At 43.1% G+C, this 25,462-nt stretch overlaps 1 protein-coding gene and 1 pseudogene across 4 annotated transcripts in view; both read left to right on the top strand.

The window, feature by feature from the left end:
* Nucleotides 1-25,462, top strand: part of DIXDC1 (DIX domain containing 1) — a 66,866-nt gene that overhangs the window by 11,399 nt on the left and 30,005 nt on the right. The window contains exons 2-6 of one of the 4 annotated variants that reach the window (XM_087821545.1): nt 15,698-15,824; nt 18,919-18,975; nt 19,568-19,693; nt 21,764-21,995; nt 22,596-22,703. In XM_087821545.1, coding sequence (XP_087677671.1) covers nt 15,698-15,824; nt 18,919-18,975; nt 19,568-19,693; nt 21,764-21,995; nt 22,596-22,703 — 650 coding nt within the window. Of the gene's footprint in view, nt 1-15,694; nt 15,825-18,918; nt 18,976-19,567; nt 19,694-21,763; nt 21,996-22,595; nt 22,708-25,462 lie in introns of those variants that run through there. The other 3 variants (XM_087821544.1, XM_087821546.1, XM_087821547.1) reach the window with 3 other exon arrangements.
* LOC107531286 (actin-related protein 2/3 complex subunit 1A pseudogene) lies at nt 5,258-6,458 on the top strand (annotated as a pseudogene).

Raw genomic sequence — 25,462 nt, 5'->3', positions numbered from 1 at the left:
TTTTTTATCACCTGTCCCTAGGATGCCCTTCTCCTCGCCACCTGGCAAACATCCTTAGCGAACCAGCCAAATGTTTCCTTCCCTCTTGACCCTTCCTAACGCCCACATCCTTCCATCCTGTTGCTCCTTCTGTGCATGAATAGCATTTGTAACATTTCTCCTTTGCTGCAGCGATCACTTGTGGCATAGTTATTTATGTGCCTGTAAGCACTGGGTTTGGCACAGTTCCTGGCAGTGTTGGTTGATTTGAATAAATGAATTGCATGAAATGACAAGGTCTGCAAGGACCTTGGGAGATGAAATCTAAGAACTTGAAAATTATTAAAAGTAGATGTGGGTGAAGAAAACACATTTTACAAGCGCAAGGATGAAAAATGTGGCTTAACAGCAGAATATGTTAAAATTACTTAGAGGTTTTGGTTGACAGCACTGTGTGAGTCAACAATGTGAGATAGTAACAAAAAATAAAGAGAAGAAAAACAGGAAGAAGTATGTGAAAATTTTAAAAATATATGTATCTTTATTGCTTTTAGAGGGAGGGAGGGAGAGGAAGAGAAACATATAGAAACATCGATGATGAGAGAGTCATTGATGGGCTGTCTCCTGCACGCCCCTGGCTGGGGATCGAGCCCGCAACCCGGGCATGTGCCCTGACCAGGAATCGAACCGCTATCTCCTGGATCCTAGGTCAATACTCAACTGCTGAGCCGTGCTCACCAGGCAGAATGTGAAATTTTTTGGATGAGGAAGTTAAGTGTCTGGTTTTACACTAGAGAATTGTGGTTGTTTCTTAGGCCAGAAGAGCAATAATTCTTGAAAGCATTTTTTAAAAGATTTGTTGAAAATATCAAGATAGACATACATGGCTAACATGCTAACGCAGAAAACGGAGAAAGCACAAAAGACAAAATAAGAAATGATAATGGAGAAGTAACCAATGAAACAAAAAAATTATCAGAGTCTTTGCAGGTCTATGCAAATGCATTTTAAAACATTGACAAAATGAATAATTTCCTTGGGAAATTCTGATTATCAAAATTGCTAGAGACAAAATTTAAACAGACCAATTTTTGTAGAAGAAATAAAGAAACTTATTAAGGAATTATTTCTCAAAAATGTACCAAGCCCAGATTATTTCACAGGGGAATTCTACTAAACCTCTACACATCAGAGTCCCAAAGCTCTATAAATTTCTTCAGAGTATTAAAAATGTAGAGAAACTTCCTACTGCATATGAAGCAAAGATAATATTCATACCTGATAAAGACAGTGCAGAAAACTACAGATTAATCTTTATGAATACCTGTGAAGAAGTGCCACATATGTAGTATTAATATGGCACTAATAAATATTTTATTAATGAACAGAATCCAACACCACATTAAAAATGTAATTCACTATGATCAGGTGAGTTTAATTCCAAGAATTAAAGGTAGGTTCATTATTAGAAAATCTATTAATGTTATATAGTACCATATTAATAGGTGCCAGGGAAAATAATCATAAGATTATCTTCATAAATGCAGACAAAACTTTCAAAATTCAACATCCATTCCTCATAAAACCACTCAGGAAAATAAGACTTGATGAATACTTTCTTAACATGAGAAAAAAAATAAAATAGTTCTAATGCCAGTAACTTACATATAGTTCTAAAACCTGTAACTTACAAGTATTTTCTCTAAGGCCAGAAACAAGGGAAGGATACCCACTATGTCCACTTCAACATTGTACCAGAGGTATTAGCCAATGAAGTTAGACTAGAAAAATTGATTAGAGGCATAAGGCTTAATAATGAAGTAAAACTGTTTCTTTTTATAGTTGATGTTATAGTAATCATGGAAACCACAGAGAATCATTGATAAAACTCAAACAATTAAAGATAAGGTAACAGGTCATAAAATTAACATACTGAAGTCAGTAGCTTTCATATACAAAAAAAGGAATCAATCAGAAAACATAATGGTAATAAAGATTAGAGTGGAAATAAACAAAATAGACTCTAAAAAAAACAATACAAAAGATCAATGAAACCAAGAGCTGGTTCTTTGCAAAGATAAACAAGAGTGATAAACCTTTAACTAGACTCATCAAGAAAAGAGAGAGGATCCAAATAAAATCAGAAATGAAAGAGTAGACATGACATCTGACACCACAGAAATACAAAGGATTATAGAAAATATAATGGTAGAGCAAAACCTCATTTGTAATTACAATAAAGAAGATTGACTACTTAGTGATGAATTTAACAAGAAATGTGTAAAACCTATAGGAGGAAAATGTTAAAACACTCCTCACAGACACATTTGAACAAATGGAATGACATCACCAGTTCTTGAATAGGATGATCCAAGATTATAAAGATGATAGTTCTCCCTAAATTAATTTATAAATTTAATATAATCCCAATAAGAATTCCAACAGGTTTTTTTGGGAAGTTAAATAAATAGATATTAAAGTTCATATGGAGAAATAAACATACAAGAATTGTCAAGAGAAACTAAGAAAATGAAAATTTTCTTTTCAGAACTAGAACAAATAATCCTAAGATTTGTATGGAACCACAAAAGACCCTGAATAGCCAAAGTAGTCTTGAGAAAGAAGAACAAAGTTAGAGGTATCACATTCCCTGATCTCAAACTACACTACAAAGCTATAATAATTAAAACAGTATGATACTGGCACAAAAACAAACATATAGATCACTAGGACAGAATAGAGAGACCAGTAATAAACCCTCACTTATATTTTCAACTAATCTATGACAAAGGAAGTAAAAATATACACAGGAGTAATGACAATCTCTTCAATAAGTGGTGATGGGAAAACTGGACAGATACATGCAAAAAATGAAACTGGACCACTATCTTACATCATATCCAAAAGTAAACTCAAAATGGGTTAAAGACTTAAATGCAAGGCCTGAAACCATAAAACACCTAGAAGAAAACATAGGAAGTAAACTATCTGACATCATTCTTATCATCTTTGTGGACAGATTCCCTTGAGCAAGGAAAACAAAAGAAAAAAACAAATGGGAGAAGGGGAATATAGTCTATATTATGATAAGTTTACAGGGTGACAGATGATACTAAATTAGTGAGGTGATCATATTATAAGGTATAAAATGTCGAATCACTATATTATACACCTGAAAGTAATATAACCAATATAAGGTTGTATAGCAACTATACTTAAATAAAAATATAAATTAAAAAAAGAAACTCTAAAATTGAAGTTATTTTTTCAGAGAGAAGGGACTGGCCCTATTAGACTAAAAAGCTTCTGCATAGTGAAGGAAACCTTCAACAAAACAAAAAGGGGCCCAGCTAGCATAGCTCAGTGGTTGGGCATTGACCTATGACCCAGGAGATTGAGGTTCGATTCTCGGTCAGAGCACATGCCCCGGTTACAGGCTTGATCCCCAGCAAGGGGCATGCATGAGGCAGCCAATCAATGACTCTCTCTCATCATTGATGCTTCTGTCTCTCTCTGTCCTTTCCTCTCCGAAATCAATTAAAAAATATGTCTTAAAAGTAAAGGGAACCTACTGACTGCAGGAAAATATTTGCAAATTTTATATCTGATAAGGAGTTGATATTCAAAATATATAAGAAACTCACACAACTTGATAACAAAAATAATCCAATTAAAAATGAGCAGAAGTCATAAAAAGACATTTCTCCAAAGGAGATATACAAATGGCCAACAGACATGAAAAGATGCTCAACATCACTGGTCAATCACTAATCATGGGAATGCAAATCAAAACCACAGTGAGATATACCACCTTACGCCTGTCAGAATGGCTGTTATAAAAAAGTCAAGAGCCCTGGCTGCTGTCGCTTGGTTGGGCATCGTCCAATGCATTGAAAGCTTGCCAATTCGATTCCTGGTTAGAGCACATGCCCGGATTGTGGGCTCAATCCTGGTAGAGGGCATGCAGAAGGCAGCCAATCAATGTTTGGCTCTCATATTGATGTTACTCTCTCTCCCTCCCTCTCTAAAAATCAATTTCGAAAAAAATTTAAAAAGTCAACAAATAACCTGTTGGCAAAGATGTGGAGAAAATGGAACCCTTGTGCGCTGTTGGTGGGCCTGCAAACTGGTGTAGCTCCTATGGAAAACAGTATGGAGAGTCCTCAAAAAACTAATGATAGATGTATCGTATGACTCAACAATTCTACTTCTGGGTATGTATCCAAAGAAAACGAGAATACTAATTCGAAAAGATCTGTGTACTCCTATGTTCACTGCAGCATTTTTTATAATAGCCAAGATATGGAAGCAACCTAGGTGTCCATCCATAGATGAATGGATAAAGATGTGCACACACACAGTGGAATATTACACAGCAATAAAAAAGAATGCAATCTTGCCATTTGTGACAACATGGATGGATCTAGAGGATATTTTGCTAAGTGAAATAATTCAGGCAGAGAAAGACAAATAATGTATGGTTTCACTTATATGTGGAATCTAAAACCAAAATGAAACAGAGAAACAAAACAAAAACAGACTCAGAAACAGAGACCAAAAGGATGGTTACTAGGAGAGGTGTTATTGGTGGTGGGGGGGGTGTGTGAAAAGGAGAAGGGGAATATAGTCTATAATATTATGATAAGTTTACAGGGTGACAGATGATACTAAATTAGTGAGGTGATCATATTGTAAGGTATAAAATGTCGAATCACTATATTATACACCTGAAAGTAATATAACCAATATAAGGTTGTATAGCAACTATACTTAAATAAAAATATAAATTAAAAAAAGAAACTCTAAAATTGAAGTTATTTTTTCAGAGAGAAGGGACTGGCCCTATTAGACATTAAAGTGTACTATAAAGCCTCTATAAATAAAACGTTGTGGTACTGTTGCGTGAATAAACAAATATACGAGTGATGTAGAATATAAAGCCCAGATATAGGCCCAAGAACTTATGGAAATTTAGTATATGCTAAAGGTGGCATCTCAAATCACTGGAGAAAGGAGGGACTTTTTAATAAATGGTGCTGGAACAACTGGGTAGCCATTTGGAAAAAGATAAATTGGATCCATATCTCGCATCATACAGAAGTACAAACTCCAAGTGGATCAGGGATCTAAATGTAAAAGAAGTGAATGGGCCTTTGTCCTTCCTGCACACCCCTGCCCTGCCCACCAGAGCCTGTTTGCATTGACTGACCAGAGTCCACAAATTCTCCTCTGCCCCAAGCCGGTCCAGACTGCCCTGACTTCAACTTTCTGTCCTTTGAAAATAATAAGAATAATGTTCTTGTTCTCCAGTTTTTACTGGAGTCAGTCACCTTCATGCCTGGATCAGTGATCATACCGAGATTGCCCTTAGCCCCAGTAATCATGAAATCCACATCTATAGGAAGAAAGGGAGCCAGTGGGTAAAAGCTCATGAACTCAAGGGGCACAATGGACACATCACAGATTTTGATTGGGCTCCCAACAGCGACTGAATTGTCACTTGTGAGGCAGACCTCAGTGCCTATGTCTAGAGTCAGAAAGATGGTGTCTGGGAGCCAATCCTAGTGACCTGAGAATTCATGTAGACACTTTTGTCAAGTGGTCCCCACTACAGAACCAGTTTGCTGTGGGAAGTGGAGCATAACCCTTTTGTTTGTTACTTTGAGTCTGAAAATGACTGGAGGGTCAGCAGGCACATTAAAAAGCTAGTTTGCTCCAGGGTCCTCAGCTTGGATTGGCATCCCAGTAATGTTTTGTTGGCATCAGGATCATGTGATTTCAAATACAGAGTGTTTTCTGCATACATTAAATAAGTGAGTGAAAAACCAGCCGTATATCCTGGGGCAGCAAGATGCCTTCTGTTCAGTTGATGTCAGAGTTTGGTGGCAGTGGCACTGGTGGCCAGGTGCATGGCATCAGCTTCTCTGCCAGTGAGAGCCACCTGACTTGGGCCAGCCATGACAGCATGTGTCCCTTCCCAGTGCCCCAAAACGCATGCAGATCTCAACTCAGAAAACAGTTCCTGGCTCTCCCGAGTATGTCATTGGTTTCGGAGAATAACATTGCAGCTGCTGGCCATGACTGCGGCCCAGTGCCCTTTAACTGTGATGACTGCTGCTGCTTGACTTTGCTCTCCAAGCTTGACTTTCCAAAACAGCAGCCAGCACAACATGTTTGCTGCGGAAGCTTCCACCACATGGACAAGAGGGCCACGACCAAGGACCACGATACAGCCTTGGAGATGCTGCACCAGAATAGCATCACTCAGGTGTCTGTTTATGAGATGGACAAGCAAGGTCGTCACAAATTTTGCACTGCTTACATCAATGGAGCCATGATAATTTGAGATGTCAAGACCTTAGAGTCTTCTATCCAGGGCCTTTGGATAATGTGAAGCGGAGAGCCGCCCAGATCCAGCATGACAAACTGACAAACTGTCCCCACAGCAGCTCCGCTATTTGATGGTGAGGAGCCAGGCGCAAAACAACATTGAAGACATACCCTGCAAATGTTGTCTCTGTGGTTTTGTTTGCATATCATTGGTGAAAGTGTGGTTTTTAAACGTAGCAGTGATTGGGTTTCATTTTGGGAGGGAGGGACTTCGCTTTTTGCTATTTCATTCCATTCTTGACCAGAGCTTCTCTTTTAGTAGTTTATTATGGAAAACTGTCACACTAACTTAAAAGAAAGGGTGGGGAGGTATGTAAATTTCTTGAAAAATGAAATAAAAATACTGAATGTGTAAAAATAATTTTAAAAATAAATGTAAAGAATGGAACCATACAAGAACTAGAAAAACACACACAGGTGAAATCTCTTTTGTAACCATGACTCAAAATTCAGAGGCAATAAAATATCAATAAACGTGATTATATAAAAATAAAACCTTTTTCATGGCCAAAAAAACCACTGTAAAAAAAAAGTCAAAAGTCACTCACAAACTCGCAAACATCTGCAACACATATCAGAGACAAAAGGGTAACATTCCTAATACACGGTGGGGCAGAAATAGGCTTCCAGTTGTGAGTATGTGAAACACAGAGTTAACTCTTGTATTATTATTTATTAATTATTGTATTAGTTTCCATATGAACAACTGTAAACCTACTTTTGCCCCACCCTGTGGAAAGAATTCTTAGGCCCAGCTGAGGGTGGCTCAGCGGTTGAGCAGCAACCTAGGATCCAGGTGATCACGGTTTGATTCCTGGTCAGGGCACATGCCTGGGTTGCAGGCTAGATCCCTAGGCGGGGGCATACAGGAGGCAGCTGATCAATGACTCTCTCATCATTGATGTTTCCATCATTCTGATCAGTGATGACTCTCTCTCCCTTTCTCTCCCTGATATTCATAAAGATATATTTTAATTTTTTAATTTTTGTTTTTTTAAATATATCTTTATTGATTTCAGAGAGAAGAAAGGAGAGGGAGAGAGAGAGAGAAACATCAATGATGAGAGAGTCATTGATCGGCTGCAGCCCACAACCCGGGCATGTGCCCTGACCGGGAATCGAACCCCAATCACCTGGATCCTAGGTCGACACTCAACCGCTGAGCCATGCCTGGCCGGGCAAGATATATTTTTAAAAAAATTCTTAGAAATGGAGGGACAAAGGACCAAAACTTTTTATAGAAAAATGGGAAAACAACATGAACAGAATTCACATAAATATGAAAAAAGATATAAGATATAAAATGATTCAAAATGGTACATAAAGAGGTTCAAACTCATGAAGAAATGAAAATTAAAACAAGACTACGATACAATTTCTCATCTCTCACATTGGCAAGAATTAAAAAGTATGACAACATACTCTGTTGGCAAGTCAGTGGGAAAGCGTGGTGCAGTGCGTTACTGATGGGGATGCAAATGAATACAGCCCTTTTGGCAGGGAATTTGGCAATATCTAATCATATCATATACTTACTCGCCTTTTAACCCAGCAATCCCACTTCTTGGAATCTACCCTGAAGATTAGACCTTCATCAACATGAAAATACACATGCGTATGGTTACTCATTACAGTATTGCTTGTAATTGTATAATATTGGAAAAAACCTAAATGCTCATATATAGGAGAAAGGTTGAATAAGCTATGGTATTCTACATAATGGAATATGTGTCTGCGAAAATGAATAAGGAACGTCTCTAAACCAATATAGAGTGATTTCCAGAATGTATTAAGTGGAGGGAAGTGAAAAGTCCAAGTGCAAAAAGAAGTCAATACTATGCTATTTTTCACATAAGGAAAAGGAAATAAAAGATGCATTTTTTTCTAGATAAACTGGAACTAATGAGATTGGTTACCTTCAGGAATGGTTAGCAGTGGGCTGGAAAGAATAGAGAGAAAGGTGTGGAGTAGAAAGAAAGCTGGGGGAATGACACTTTTCTGAATATGGTTTTGTATCCTCTGACTTCTAGAATGATGTTTCACCTCCCAAATAATTAAAATCAACCTAGGAGGAGAAATAAGATGGCGGCGTAGGTAACAGCTGCACCCGCCGCCTCCCGCAACCACATCAAAATGACAACTAAAATACAGAACCACCCTCACTCAGAGCCTCCTGAGATCTGGCTGAACAGAAGCCCCGCAACCAGGGAGCTGAAGAAGCACCGAGACCAGCAGGAGGGGCGCAGACCAGGGCGGATCGGGACTGAATCGGAGATGCGCTGCGGGCCCACACCTGGTGCCCCAGTTGAAACCCTGGAGGGAATCTCGGCTGTGGGGGTTTCCTGGAGGAGTGAGGGGTCCCAGCCCCACAGCAGGCCCCCAGCTCAGGGCTCCAGGGATGGGGAGACGTCCTCACAACTTTGGGCTGTGAAACCAGCAAGGACTGTCCCTGAGGGTCGCGGAGGCTGCGGGAGCCCCAGCAGCTCCTCTTAAAGGGCCCGGCACAGACTCACTTGGACGCTCCCTCGAACCCAGCGCCGGGCAGCAACCTGAAAGGACCCGGGACACTTGGGAGGAACTAACCTGCCTGGAATTGGGGTGAGAGCTGGAGGGGCAGCTTTCTCCCAGGTAGAAGAGCTGGCGGAGGCCATTGCTCCTTTGGCAAGCCCTCCCCGCACACAGCCGGCAGGCAGGCGCCATGTTTGAATCGCCAGCATCTGACTCTCACCTTTGGCCCCGCCCCGTGATTCCCGGAGGCCCCGCCCCTCCCCACCTGCCGCTCATCCAGGCCATTTCCAGGGGCTTTGCTGTGCAAGTGGCCTTTCGAGCCTCATGCTTAGGACTTTCCTAAAATCTCTCAAACAAGCAGCAGCGGGCCCCATAGGGCTTGATAAGTGGCCCCAGGCCTGGCACTAGCGGCAGCTGCACTGGCTCATAGCGTGGCCTCTCCTGGACAACGCAAAGCCCAGCACACAAGTAGCAGCCAACTATGCTTTGCTGTGTAGCTCATGCTGGGTGGCCCTGGATAAGGCACTGGCCCAGGCTGACTTTGCACCTCCCTGGAGGCCCCAGAGACAGTGCACCTGGTGGTCAGACTCAACCACGCTGGATTGCAACCCTTCCACATCCGCGAGTGACCCTCAAGGGGTGCACTTGGTGAACACCAAAACTCCACTGAAGTAAATCCTGATCCATAGGGGTGTCTCCAGCATAGCAGCTCTCTGGCTGTAGTTGCTGCTGGTCCTCACAGGTGATTGGCCTGGGGGTCAGTTCCTCCCAGTGATGCCAACAGCAACCAAGGCTCAACTACAACAGGACAGTGCACACAGCCCACACAGGGGAGCACCTAGAAGGCCCAGCTCAGGTGACTGGGGAGGCTGAGCCACTGGATCCTACAGGACACCTACTACACAAAACCACTCTACAAATTCCAGGAGACACAGCAGCTCTACCTTATACATAGAAACAAACACCTGGAAGCAGCCAAAATGCGGAGGCAAAGAAACGTCACAAAGGAAAGAACGGAAGAAATCTCTAGAAGAGGAACTAAGTGAAACAGAGTTCAGAATTCTGTTTATAAGGATGTTTAAGCAGACTATTAGGGAAACAACTGAGAAAATCGATAACATAATAAAGTACCAATTTGAAAAGAAGGCTACAGGAACTGAAATGAAGAATAATTTACATGGAATCAACAGTAGAGTAGAGGACGCTGAGAATCAAATCAGCAATTTGGAACATGAGGAAACAAAAACACCCATCCAGAAGAGCAAAAAGAAAAAAGAATCCAGAAATACGAAAATAGTATAAGGAGCCTCAGGGTCAACTTCAAGAGGCCCAACATTTGTATTATTGGGGTGCCAGAATCAGAAGAAAGAGACCAAGGAATTGAAAACCTATTTGAAAAAATAATTACAGAAAACTTCCCCTACCCGGGGAAAGAAATCGACTTACAAGTCCAGGAAGCACAGAGGGTCCCAAACAAGAGGAACCCAAAGAGACCCACAGCAAGACACATCATAATTAAAATGCCAAAGTTTCAAGACAAAGAGAGAATCTTAAAAACAGCAAGAGAAAAGCAGTTAGTTACCTACAAGGGAGCACCCATACGACTGTCAGCTGATTTCTCAAAAGAAACTTCGCAGGCCAGAAGGGAATGGCAAGAAATATTCAAAGTGATGAAAAGCATGGAACTACAACCAAGATTGCTCTACCCAGCAAAGCTATCATTTAGAATTGAAGGTCAAATAAAGAGCTTCACAGATAAGAAAAAGCTAAAGGAGTTCATCACCACCAGGCCAGCACTAGAGGAAAAGTTGTAGGGTCTTCTTTAAGAAGAAGCTAATGAACAAAAGAATCTGACGAACTAAATAGATCCAGAGACATTGACTCATGCAAGAGACGATCATATTTCAGAGGAAAGAGGGAAGGGGGGTGGAGGGTGGGAAGAGATTAACCAAGGAAGTTAACGGGGTGAAGGCCTGGGAAGGGGGTGGGAGGGAAGTGGAGGGGATCAATTGGGGGGAAAAATGGGACACCTGTAATACTCTCAACAATAAAGATTAAAAAAAAAAAAATCAACCTAAATGTTGGAGAGAGCCCCAAATAGACTACAAATAGTAAGAAATGAATCTAAATGTACTACAGATGAATCACAACCGCCCTGAAGGGGGTAGAGAAGGAACAAACTAGCCTGAGTCACTGTGGAATCAGTATTTTCACTGTGTACTGTAAGGCTGAAGACAAAACGTACTATATATAAACATTGTATTATGGTTAGTGAATGTTTTTCCCCAGGTTATGGATTAGGAAGTCTGACATGATTTTATGAGTTTTATAGGGTTGAGAAAATATTAGTATCTATACTGTGGATAGTAAGAGGTTTCTGTGGGTGAAAAGAGTTACAAATAAGCAACAGGGAAAGGAAAGAGTGAACCCTATGGTGTTGGGTTGGAGGAGGGATCAGTATAATTTATGGTATAATTCGTGGTGCGTCTCTGTCCATCTATTAAGATAAGTAGATATAGATATGTGTGTACACATACATATATTTTCTACATGACTACTGAGAAGGCCAAGAATGTTACCCAGTAGCAAAGCACACACGTCATTCCCAAATTTTGGTTTCTAAAAACTATTCTCCAAAAAACGAACCAGCGTTCGTTTGAGAAATAGCTGATTCCAGAGCTGGGCAAGGAAAATACAAGATGAGGAATCTGGAATATCTTCTGATACCAGAAAGTAAGGAAGTGCTCAAAAAGAGATTGGGCCATCTGATCCAGTACCCTACTTCTGGGTCTATATATCCAAAAGGCTTGAAAGTAGGATCTTAAAGAGATATGTGCACACCTGTGTTTGCAGCAACATTTTCACAATAGCCAAGCGATGGGAGAGACCTAAGTGTTCATCAACAGATGACTGGATAAACAAATGTGGTATCAACATACAATCGAATATTAATCAGCCTTAAAAAGGAAGGAAGTCCTGTTACAAACTACACCACGGATGAACCTTGACATCATGCTAAATGAAATAAACCAGTCACAAAAAAGACAAATACTGTCTGATTCCACTTATCTAAGTTGTCTAAAGAAGTCAAATTCATGGAAACAGAAATTAGAATGGTTGGCAGGGGTTGACATGAGGGAGAAAATGTGGAGATATAGTTTAACGGGTGTGGAGTTTCAGTTTTGCAATATGGAAAAGATTTGTAGATTTGTTGCACAACAGTGTTAATACACTTAACACTACTGAACTGTACACTTAAGAATAGTTAAGATGGTAAATTTTGTTACGTGCTTTTTATCACAGTTAAAAAAAATGACTGGGGCATGTGAAAAGGGTACGGGAACCAACATTTGTCCCCGTGGCCACATCTGAACAACTTGAGCAACAAAGTAATGATAGTAATGGATTAATATAATAAATGAAAATAAAATAAATACCCATGAGCCCATACAGATATAAATAAATAAATGGAGGGAAGGGGAGAGTTCTTTCTCATATCATAAATTCCAATTAATAACTGTAGAAGGAATGATGATTAGGAAATAATTTGGGAAACACCATAATAATAATTGTTGCAGGAAAGAAAAATCAGTGGATGTTAAATTTAAAATGGATAGGTAAAGTGATAATGACCAAAAGGATATTTTTATAGTCTTAAAGCATTTTCCCACAAGATACTAACTGCAAAGGGGAAAATGTCACCTTCAAGTAGAGAAACCTGGCAGACACCACCTTAACCAAGTGATCACAGTTCACTTCATCAGTAATAAGATGCACTGGCATCATGCGCCTTTTGATATAATGCACTAAGAGCACAGTATGACTTCTGTGGTTTTCTTGCCAAAAATCCACAACCTGAATTTAATCATTAGGAAACTTCAGACAAACCCAAATTGAGGGACACTGTACAAAGTAACTGGGCCAATATTAAAAATTGTCAAGATCCTGAAGGACAAAGATTGAAGGAGACTAAAGAGACATGACAACGAAATGCAGCGTGAGATCTTGGATTGGATACTGGACCAGAAAAAGGACATTAGTGGGACAATTGGTAACCTAGCATAGTTCTTCACACAGGATAGCTGTTCATAAAAGTGGTGACTGTTATTATAATTTATGCTGTAGAATCCTCTTGTTGGAAGACCAGCGCTGTGATTAATGTGCATGCATGAAAGGTGCTGTTAGGGACCTCTAATCAATTCTGCATCGGAGACGACTTCTATTCAAGGCCAAAAAAAGGCTATGATTACTTAAGTAGAAATTATCTTAGCCTAATGAAAACTACTTGTTCTTGTCTGCCCACACATAATCAATTAACTTTTGCGATTATTTTAAGTTTTGGCCTGATGAAATCCAACAAGCGATTCACTGACTCAAATATTTGTTGAGCACCTGTTACTCTGAGCCCAATAATCCTGAACTGTTGTAACTCCGTGCATACAGCATAGTTCATACCTGAGCTCCTTCGGGCTCACTGTCCTTGGATCTTGCCTCCTTTCCTCCTTCAGCCCCCCCCCCCCCCAGTGTGGGCTTCAGGTTATGCTAATACTCTCCTGGGACCCTATGTACCCCCGTCATAGCACTTGTTTCTACTAGCCTGCAAGCTTCTCCTTCTCTTCCTTTCTTTCCTTTTTTCCCCCTGCAAGCTTCTTAGAGACATAAGGCTCTTTGTGACCCCATAACTTAGTACAGTGCCTGTGCTCAAATTATTGCTGAATTGATTGTTTCACAGGACGCCCTCAAGGCAGTCGTTGTCTGAGGTGTGCAGAGGGTCAGGGAAGGCTTTCTGGAAAAGGCGCTGCTTGAGCTGACACTTAAAAGGAGCTGGCAGGCAGGGGCAGGGGGAGGTGGAGTGGCTGGAAAGCAGGGTGGATTTGGGGCACTGCACATGGTTTGGATGAGCTGAAGCATGGGGGTGGGGGCATATGGGAGAGTAGTGATGGAGCTGGAGAAGAGGCAAAGGCGAGCACATGACACACGTACATGCAGCTAAGGAGTTGCATCTTTGGGTTTTATCTTGATAATGACAAGCCAGTGAAGGATTTTAAGCAGGAATGTGTGGATAGCGGGTTGAGTGTGATATTTGTTACAGAGAGATTAGTTAGGGGTTTTATACATCAGTCAGGTAATCAGATCCCAGCTGTTGCTCTTAATGCCTTTTCTGGTCTTAACTCCTTCCCAGAGTAGAGTGGGAGCAGACCTTGGGCGAAAGTCTGAGCCCATATTAGGCAGAAGGTGCCCCCACCTCTATTCTATGGAATGTTGGATAGCAACGGGCCCTGGGTAAATGCTTGGACCACATTTAGTGAGTTTCAGTACCAGGTCTACTGTGGCCTAGCTATGGGGACATTGGAGAAGTTATATAATCTCTCTGAACCTCATCCGTAGCCTGGAGATGATACTGACCCTTCAGTGCTTTTGTGGTAATTGAATTAAGTGATGTAATAATGAAAATAGGAATGACTATTAAGTAAGCATAAAGTGTGTGGCAGCCCTGTTCCAGGTATATTCATTAGCTCATTAAAACATGTATAAAACACAAATAACTTTTAGTTCATGGTAGGTACTCAATAAATATTAGATTCCTTTCCCCACCTCCTGCTGATGACAGCACTTCCTACAATTTGTCAGTAGCTGATTGATTGTTGCCTTAGTATTGTCTTCCAAAGGACTTTATTTATTCCCACAAATGAACATAGAGAAAATAAGAAAGATTTAATTTAAGCTTAGGAAGCCACCAGTGAGTAATTGCCACCATCACTTTATTAAGGAAGTACTTGGGGCTTAGAAATCAACTGTACTTTAACCAAATTATAATTTAATACTGTTAGCCCTTAAACTTAATTTTTAGGTTCAGGGTCTTGGGCTTGTACAGAAACCAGATGGCACTGCTGCCTGTAGTATGACATTATTCGTGTGCGTTTTGATATTTAGTGCCCATCTTCAGACCAAATAATCAGAATAAACACCCCCATACAAGCTCTGTGTAAGGGACAAGTGGAATATGTAGGTTATCTGAGGCTTGGGATGAGTTATGTGTCCCTACTTGGGCCTAACAGGCTTCTGAGGATACTGGGCCCTAGCTTTGGAAATAAATGAAAGTGCCCCCCCCCCCCCCCCCCCCCCCCGTCTTTCCCTAGTCCGCAGGAACACTGCTTACCATAGGCTTTCTTTTCCCTTCTTCGTGCAGGTTTTGGGTGACTAGATCCTCTTTGACAATACAAAGCACGAATTAAAACTCACTTTGTAGCAATCCCAGGATTGTGGGCTCAGGAGAATAAAGCTGAGGTTGAGTGTGAGATGATTTCAGTTAGTCTCATTGTGAATAAAGCAACTGTGGGAGAGATGGTTCTGAGCTTGGTTTCCTGTTTTCTCCTGATCCCCAACATCAGTTCTTACGACCATCACCGGCCAGTGTGCATATGGGACATGAATGATTGTTCTGAGAAGCATGATGGGTTGCTGACGGCAGTGATTTCAGCGAAAACTGGCTGTGGTTCTGGGCCCGGCCCTCATCTCTGGTCAACAGAGCAAAACTCAAGGGAAACAGGCGTCCTGGTCCTTGGCACACTTGTTCGCTTATTTGTGTTTACACTGCCACCCAGGTCAGGTTAGTTGATCCTTGGAGACCAGCACAAAGCTGGAGAATTTTAGAATATGCTATATATCTGACCATCTTTCTTTCCTTAAAACCTCCACCTACCCATGGATATGGATTGCCCTCCATAGCTCCGTATCTGACACTGCCTTAGATGTACAGGGCAGAGGTTAAGAATAGTAGGCAACCTTTCCCTTATTTCCACCCTTCATTTTCCAGCAGCAGCTGCAGGCGTATGTGGCCTGGGTGAATGCGCAGCTGAAGAAGAGGCCGGCGGTGAAGCCAGTGCAGGACCTGCGACAGGACCTTCGGGATGGCGTGGTCCTGGCGTATCTCATCGAGATCGTTGGTCAGTTGGCCCTGGACTCTGGTGCTGATATAAATCAGAACATGGCCTTCTTTATCTTTCATGTGCCCTTCAGAACAGATTGGTTCTTCTTTAAAATACATGGCACTGGAAGTAGAGAAGACTTAGAATCTACTTTCCCAAGGTTAATTCATTTATTAGTCAATCAACACTGTGGGCCAGGTACTGTATTATGCTTTGGGAATATGATGATGAGCACAGTCTAAGCTCTGAAGAGCCCGCCCCCCCAAATCTAATTAGAAAGACTGGAAAGTGAATACATTGCCACTAATGTACTTAGTACTGTGATGGGTAACTACAGACAGGAGCACATGGCCGGGGGGTCACCCAGCCCAGTTTTAGGGGTTCAGGAGTAGCTTGTCAAAAGAATTGATATATGGCCAGGCCGGGTGTGGCTCAGCGGTTGAGCGTCGACCTAGGATCCAGGCGATTGGGGTTCAATTCCCGGTCAGGGCACATGTCCGGGTTGTGGGCTCGATCCATGACTCTCTCATCATTGATGTTTCTATCTCTGTCTCTCCCTTTCCTTTCCTCTCTCTGAAATCAATAAAGATATATTTAAAAAAAGAAAAGAAAAAAAAAGAATTGATATATGAACCGAGGCTGGAAAAGGAAGTAGTAGCCTGGCAAAAGGACCCCTCTAAGGTACTCACTACCATAATGCTTCATGAAAGGGCTTGTCCTTTTGAAGCTCTGGAGTTGTTGCTGCTCATATCCTTATTTCCATAGCATTTGTACGTAGCTCTGTTATTATTTTATTTCCATTCTCCTAATGGTAATTATTTACCTATTTCTCCTGTGTACACTGAGCTCTTTAGGAGCAGGTACAGTATAATTTTCCTTTCTGCTTCCACATCTCCTACCCAAGTGCTGGGCACATGATACTCGAGTGCTGATTGTGCTATTAGTCAGCTGACCTCACTTAGAGCCCTTGAGGGATGCGGGGTTCACAGTGGTGGTAAAGAAGCCCAGTCTGCTGCAGGCAGCCTCTCCCTCACTGGCACAGCTCCTGGACTCATCAGAGTATTCACTGATCATGATGATAACAATGGTAATAGTAGTAGAAGCTGCCATTTGTTGAGTACTTTCTATCTCATTTAATTTAATTTCACTTAATCATCAACCCTTGAGAAACAGCTAGTAGTATCCCCATTTTCAGGAAACAAGCTTAAAAGAGAGGATTTATAAAAATAAATAAATTCATTGAGAACTTAGACTATACCAAGCATTGTGCTAAGCATGCTACTTTGATTCATGTATGACATGGGTAGGATGTGAGTGCCATTATCTTACTTATTTTATGAGGTTTAAAAAGGCTAAGCAGCTTTACAAAGTCACATAACTAAGTGGCAGAGCAGTGGTACAAACCTCGATCTGCTTTGATTCCAAGCTCACTCTAAACATTTAATTTTTCACTTATTTTAATAGTTTATACTTGAAAATATAATCAGGTAAAAAATCCAGAAGGCATAAAAGGATATAAAGTCAAAAGCCTTTTTCTACCTGTGTCCCTCTGCCAACTTCCTGTTCTTTCTGCATTTCCTTCCAGAGATATTCTGTGCATATACAAGCAATATGAATATGTGTTCTTGTTTGCCCAAAACCCAAGTTTTTTTGGTGACATTCTGTTGTGACTTTGCGTTCTAGAAAAACCCACTGAATTCACTTCCTTTCCCCGCTGATTCTCTAACCCGCCCTCATTAGGCTTTTCATACCACTGTTCTACCAAAACTGCTTTCCTCAAGGTCACAACTTCGGCCTTGTGAAATCCCGTGGCCAGCCTCAGTCCTCATTTGATTCATCGTAAGAGAACTTCACACAGTTGATCATTCCCTCCTCCTGCAAACACATTTTTAAAAGTTTTTTGGGGTGACACTGGTTAAAGTATACATCTTTATAATACGACGGCAGTGCACTCTATTGTGTGCCCACCACCTGAAGTCTAGTCTCCTTGTGTTAGCACACGTTTGACCCCCTTCGCCCCATCTTCTTCCTGCCATCCCTCCTCCCCTCTGGCGGCCACCATGCCTTCGTCTGTGTCTATGAGTTTGTTTTGCCTGTTTGTTGCTTTCTGTTTCATATCCCACATACAAGTGAAATCGTACGATCCTTGCCCTTTTCCTTCTGACTTACTCTTCCACTTAGCGTGATACTCTGAAGATCCCCCCGTGTTACATGTGGCAGTATTTCCCCCTTTTTATGGAGGAGTAGAATTCCATTGACTATATGCTGCACGTTCCTTATCCAGTCAGCCATCGGGATGAATGGGACCACATCAGACAGAACCACTGCTGCACCGCAAAAGAAACCGGCAACGAACCAGAAAGGCGAGCGCCTTCTCCGCCTGGTTCCCGGGAGCCCGAGGACTTCGCTTTCCCTTCCTCGCCGGCTCCCTGTTCGCTCTCTGGCTTTCTCCTTCCTAACTTCTGAATGTTGAAGTCCCCAGCGTCAGTCCTTAGCCCTCGAAATCATCCATCCCTAAGTGGCCTCTTTCCAATACGCAGTGTAGCTCGAGTCCTGACCTTCTCCTCGAGTTCTAGACATGAGTGCCCGCTCCCCATTCGGCCTCTGCCTGCTTGTCCAAAACAACCCCAGCTGCCCGCGTCCTTAGCACAGCTTTTGGTGTCCTGCTCCCTGCTCGTCCCTTACCTCCAGGTCCCCGCATCTGAGTAACAGAGCACAGCACCGGTTGCCCCGCTCTTCAAGCAGAACGCCTCGAAGTTTTCCTTAATTATTCTCTTTTCCTCATGCATCAGATCCAGTCCTTCACTGGGCACTCTGCTTTACATTAAACATTTACCCAATATCTGACTTTTCACCTGGCAGCCTCTTCCACACTAGCCGAAACCATCATTACCTCTTGCCTTGGCTATTTTCATTTTCTTTCTAACTAATCTTGTTTCCTTTCTGCATAATCTATGTCTACTCAGAGTCAACTCTTAAACACCAGAACACGTAACTCCCTTGCCTCAAACTCCCCATTGGCTGCCCATTATACTTAGAATGAAATTCAGGCTCTTTACTCTGGTCCAAGGAGCCTTACGTGACCTGGCCTTACCTCTCTACCCTCTCCTAGGACTCAGCTCCCCTCTCTTCCCACTCCAGCCACACTGGCCTTGTTGCTATTCCTCAGGTAAGCTGAGCTCATTTCTGCCTTGGGCTTTGTACCTGTAGCTTCTCAATCTGAAATGCTTCTTCCTCAAATCTTACCATCTTTTACTTTATTCAAGTCTCTGCTCAAATGTATTATCAGAGAGGCCATGATCGCAATTCCGATTTTTCCTGTGGCAGTAGCTCCTGTCTGTGTAGTCCCTGTCACTACCTGACATTAAACGTTTCCTCGTTAACTGGGTCAGCTGCCATCGCTACAGATACAAACTCTTATTCTTTGTTTTGGAAGGGTCTTTGCCTTGTCCACTGATGTTTCTCTGATGCCCAGAACAGTGCCTAACCCACAGTGGGTGATCGATGAATATTTGTTGAATAAATGTATACACAGTAACTTCACAGACCCCTGGGAATAGATTTAAAAATTTGCAGGCCATCCAAAAGACTTTCATTTCCCTATTCCCCATCCAAGTTACAAACACCGAGGCTTAACTCACTTGCATATTTATATATAATCTTACTCTTTACATCAAATATTCCCTTTCTCTGTGTCTGGCTGTATGAGACTTTAATACTATTTCTCCCTATAACTTCATGTATTTTCTGTCTTCTAACAGCAGGAGAAAAGCTGAGTGGGGTACAGCTGAGTCCTAGAAACCAACAGGAGATGAAGAGTAATGTGGAGAAGGTGCTACAGTTCGTGGCCTCCAAAAAGATCCGTATGCACCAGACTTCAGCGAAAGGTCAGTGCTTCTTCACGCTCTTGGTGGACCAGCTCGCTCATCCGCAGCTGGTAATTGCTCGGTTGTATAGCTGAGGGTTCTGACAGATAGGAGTAGGATTAGGCCCTTGACCTCATGGCATTTTCCCAAAAGAAAGTTCTTGGGACAGAGTGATTATCAGAATTTGACTGCTTTGGAAACCTGGGTGAAGATAGAGATTCTCTATTCATTTTAATTGAATAAAGGTTCACTTGACTGTGTGTGGAGCAATTAATAGAGAAGAAATTACAAAATTGGGATATTAATTTTAGAATGTCTCTTTTAAGTTATCAAAATTGAGGATAGATTATGTTTTTCAAGTTCCTAGGGTTTCATGACCAAGAATTATTTCAAATAATAATAGCCTACATTTTTTTTCCATCCAGTTTTCCAGACAGAAAATATTTTCTAGTTTTGTTTTGTTTTTTACCTCACAGAACATTTCTAGTAGGATGAAAGGGGCTGTGTGACCTCTGCACATGCCCTCTTCTGTAGCCACATGGCCAGGAGGGGACACTTCTCAGTCCATTTTGAGCCCAGGCTGCCAGGAAGAAAGGGGGTAGGTGTCCTCAGACTGCACAGGCTCCCTAGTGCCCTCGCCATTTCTCTAGAATTGACTGTAATCCGGTTCTGTTTCAGCGTCAGTTTCTGGGCCTGGTTACCTGTGGCTCTGGTGAGAATGGGGGCAGGAGGGATCACTCCTCTCAGGTTGGATTATTGATGTTCTCTGTGTTGGGGTTGTTCAGGTAGGGCAGATGCTGACCATTGAGAGCACCCTGTAGAAGGCGTCAATCAATAAAGATGCAAAACATTGCATCTTTAAAAGGCTATGAAACTAAAAAAATTAGACTTTTACCCATTTCCTTACATTAATTTTCACCAGACCTACCACATTTTTTTTCTGCCTGCATTTCTCTTTTTTTCTAGGGCAAATTTAGAAGGGAAAATCTCTCTCATCTGGTCCCCATGAGAAGTGGGCTTGGGGATCTGGCCCATTAAAGTCAGCTATTTTGAGGGAACACTGCCACTCAGGACATTGTGCTCTTTTACCTGGCTTCCCGATTAGTCCCGCTGCATTGAATTTTGCCCTCCCCTCATCTGCTCTCCACATTGCCGCCAGAATGAGCCTTCTACAAGTACACAGGCTTGTGTAGTCCTCTGCATTCGAGGGTCCTTAGGATAAGATCCAAAGTCCTTCCTATGGCTTCTCATGCCCCCCCGACCTGACCCCTGATTCATCCCTCATCTCTCACCCTCTCCTGCTGCACTCTGAGCTAGAGCTATGCTGACTTCTTCCAGCTCCTCCGCCGCAGAGCTGTGCCATAGAAGTACGCTGTGAGTCAGTCACACATGTAACGTAAATGTTTCCAATAGCCACGTCAAAATAAAAAAGCATGACACTAATTTAAATAATAAATTTATTTAACTCAATATATTCAAAATATTATTTCAATATGTAATCAATATAAAAAACTGTTAATGAGATATTTTCTTTCTATTCTGTTTTTTGTACTGCACCTAAGGAGGCATTTTTCATTCTCTTTTTTTGGTGAGTGTGCTAAGTAAGTACCACACTTAGCGTACATTTTCAGTTTAGGCTATAAGCCACCTTTAAGTGCTAAGTGTGGCCAGCTGCTCCCACACCAGACAGTGCGGCTCTAGTATGTCATGGTTTCACCTCTAGACCTTCATGCTTGCTGCTCCCTCTTCTTGGGATGATCTTTTCCTCTCTTTCCTCGTCTGATGGACCACTATTCATCAATCCAGTCTCGGTTTAGAACTCACTTCCTCTGGGAATCCCTGAGCCCTCTAGACTAGACATGATGCCTCTACTTTGAGCCCCCAAAGACTCCTGTACTTCTATCATAGCGTGTTACTGTACTTTATTGTAATTGCTTTTAAATCTTGTGTGTCTCTGTTGAACATGGCTTTGTGGGGACAGAGACCTTGACTGCCTCGTTCACCTGCATCACCAGCAAGTACAAATTGAGGGAATGAGTCCTCAGCTCTCTGCCTCCCTCTGAGGACCTCTCTGTCTGTTCGGTCCCTCAGATATCGTGGAAGGAAACCTGAAGTCTATCATGAGGCTGGTCCTCGCCTTGGCAGCTCACTTCAAACCCGGCTCCAGCAGGACAATAAGCCAAGGACGGGACTTCAGAGCCCCTCTGCAGAGTCACCAGCCACACTGTGCCACTGCCATGGCCCAGGGAGCAGCTGCCGCTCTGGCTGATGTGTGTCATGACATGTCACGGTCAGGAAGGGACGTCTTTCGATACAGACAGAGGTAAGGGTAGAAATCTGGGGATGGGAACTGGACTGTCTTTGATATTTCTTCCCTTAAATGCTGCTGTGCAGTAGGTGAAAATATCACCTAAACAGCTCCACGTTGCAGAAGAGAGCATGGGGTGGAGGCTGGAGAGGGCACCTAGAAGGAGAAAAGCCCTTTCTTTTAGAAAGCTGTTTGCAGTCAGCACAAAGTAAAGGAATGATATAGATACATTTTTTCTCTGGTACCAGAATTTTAAATATATGCCTTTGGCACAGAGTGTTTTTTCTTCACTGGGAGATATGTGGAAGCCATGTTCCATTCATCTGGGTGAGTCTCTCCCTGGATGAATCTTGAAGACCGAGCTGTCCTAGAGTCATGGCAGGAAACTCTTTGGGTCGTGTGTCTGCTAAGCATGACCCCAAGGCATTGCAAAGATTGGTGAAATTACATGCTTTTGTGTCTGTCTTCCCTGCTAGGTTACAAGTGTCTTTGAGGCAGGGGCTTTGCCTTATTGTCTTTTTCCCCTGTAGTGCTCACAAGAGTGGCCACCTGTCAGTCCTTGAGTTGACCTGAAGAACTGACACCTTGTCCTTTGCTGGTGCCCTCTGACTTTAGGAACAGCGGCATGGACGAGGAGATTGAGAATCCATACTGGAGTGTGCGAGCTCTGGTGCAGCAGTACGAAGGGCAGCAAAGGTCCCCGCCTGAGTCCAGCTGCTCCAGGTAACTGTGGCTTCAGATTCTTTACCACTGCAGTCCAGGCTAAGCGCTGGATTCTTGGGGAGTCTCAAGGTTCAGCCTCAAGTAACAACACAACAGGCCATAAGGCACCTAAACCCTTTCTCTCTTTCCCTCAGATTATGTTTGGCCTGATGGCGTAGCCCTCGGCACTGGCTTGTGGTTTTGTGTTGGTGAATTTCCCTCATGCGGAAGCTTTGTGCAGAGCCCCGTGCCAGTGCTTAGCCGTGTCCACATGGGGGCATGGCTGGGACCTGTCATGGCCCAGCCTGGTGGTTGTGATGTTTGTATATCAGCTGCCAGTGTTGATGAGAACCAGTTCCATTGCACTGTTTTTGTGCCTGGGTGTAACTCTAAGTTATGGCCTGAGATGGCTGTATAAAGCTCATAACAAGAGAAAATGAGCAGAGTTGTCTTAGGGCATTAGAATGTTTCCAACTTTCATTTACAGGGCTGGGAATTTTGGCAGATTACTACATGTTTGAGTGGGCTAATGATGTGTGTGACTCTTGCTGAAAGGCTGTCTGTATACCTTAAAGCCAAGTGCAGAGACCAAAACAGGACACTGCTCTCATAAAAGCCTGATCAATGCTGAATGTAGTGGCAGAAAAAGACTACTCTCCTGGCTTATGAAATCATGCTCCTGTAAACACATCCCCAGGTCACGTTAGCTTATTTACTAACTTCATTCCATTACTGAATCATATTTAATTTATGCTCTTCTGACCTTTTTTCTCTCCTACCTCAATCCAGCTTAGTCTGTTCTAGTTAAGCCTAATTCTCCTTTGTCTTATACGTATTTTGTGTCTTTGTTTTTTTTCCTCCTATTTCTTTTCCTCATAAAATTCCATCTTAGTTTGATGGACTATTTCCTAATTTATTGAGGTCACATGGAATTATTTCCAGCATTTTAATACACTAGTATCCTTGCTCAGCTTTCTTTAATTTTCACACTTAATAGATGTGCTTTTTGAAAAATATGTTTTTATTGATTTTAGAGAGAAAGGAAGGGAGAGGAATAGAGAGAGAGAAACATCAGTGAGAGACACACTGATCAGCTGCCTCCTGCACGCCCTGCACTGGGGATCGAGCCCGCAACCCGGGCATGTGCCCCAACCAGGAATCAAACCAGGGACCTCTTGGCTCATAGGTCAACGCTCAACTACTGAGCCACACTGGCCGGGCTAGATGTGCTTTTTTATGTATAAAATTCACATAACATAAAATTAACCACTAATCATTTTACTTTTTTAAAATCCTCACCCGAGGACATGCTTAGAGAGAGGAAGGGAGAAAGAGAGAGAGAGAAACATCGATGTGAGAGAGAAACATCGACTGGTTGCCTTCCATACATTCCCTGGCTAGGAATCAAACCGACAACCTTCTGTTGCTGGTTTAATGCTCAACCAACTGAGCCACTCTGGCTGGGCAACCATTAATCATTTTAAAGTGTACAATCAGTTTCAGTAGCATTTAGTACCTTCATAATGTGCAACCATCACCTCTATCCAGCTTGAAGACATTTTCAACACCCCAAAAGGAAACCCTGTACCCATGAAGCAATGGGTATGCTTTTAGTGAGAATCTAAACCTTTTCTCCTTTGCTTGCTGCTTAGACTCACTTGGTACAAATCAAAGGATGCTTCGTTGTATAATGAGATCTATTGCTTCCTGCATAGCTACAGGCCTTTTACTCTTCTGTGCCTGACAGTGCCTGCCAGCATGGGGGGGGGGGGAAGGGAGAGAGAGGGAGGGGGAGAGGGGGAAGAGAGAGGGGGGAGAGAGGGGGGGAAAGAGAGGGGGAAGAGAGAGGGGGGGAGAGAGGGAGAGAGACTTGGATTTCTTCCCAAGAGCACCTGCTTCCTCTCTGGTAGAACTGGGACTGGGGCAGGGGCAGTGAGAGTGTGAATTAGGGACCTATTGGAAATTGGACTGCAGTGAGCTGGTGGCGACAATCTTCCAGGAGGGGCTCAGAGAATAGTTTGCATTCTTCTTTCTGTTTTTCACTCCTTCCTGATTTTGTTATTTTCCTCTGAGCTGACTCTCACCTCCTAGGGTGCTCAGGCAGCACCCTGCCTTTTCCTCAGCTCCCTGGGACCCAAGCAGCTTGGGCAAGATCTGCCGTCTCCGTCCGCCCTTGCTCAGGGGGCCCCGATAATGGCTCAGAGACCATGAAGGCCGGGAGGCCCCGGGATGTGACTCGCGAGGGGAAAAGGTTAAGGTTGGACAGACAGCCCTTGGTGTCTAACTCCCCGCCCCCGCTCCTCAGGGACACCCTGCCGGCCTGTTGCTTCCAAGACCTCAGGCCAGCCTCTCACTGTGTCCAAGCAAAATGATCCCTAGTTGGTAAAAAAAACCCAAAAACCCGAAAAAACAAAAACACTCGAGATGCCCGAGGGGAAGGCCGGAGGCGAGGGGCGTTCCTCGGGTTTCCGGGGGCGACCCACCCTCGAGGCGCTGGCTTATACCTCCCCCACCTCCGCGTCCACGAAAGCGGGGCTCGGGGTAGAGAAGGCGGCGCCTTCAGGTCGGGGCGCTCAGGGCGGGCACCGCAGCCCCGCCCGGGATTCTGCCCGCCGGCGGCCCCTCCCTTCCCAGCGGGCCCCCCCGGCCCCCCGGCCCGCGGCCCCCGCTGTGCGCGTGGCCCTGCGGGTGCCAGGGTCCGAGCGGGCGCCGCCCGGCCGCGTGTGACAGCGGGGGAGGGAGGGGGAGGGCGGAGCCGGGAGGGCCTGGGAGGCGCTGCG

This window comes from Miniopterus natalensis, chromosome 11 (assembly GCF_054644295.1).
Source record: "Miniopterus natalensis isolate mMinNat1 chromosome 11, mMinNat1.hap1, whole genome shotgun sequence".
In the NCBI taxonomy this organism is placed as follows: Eukaryota; Metazoa; Chordata; class Mammalia; order Chiroptera; family Miniopteridae; genus Miniopterus; species Miniopterus natalensis.
The sequence above is the reverse complement of the archived record's forward strand: the minus strand, read 5'-3'. Positions and strand labels throughout refer to the sequence as shown.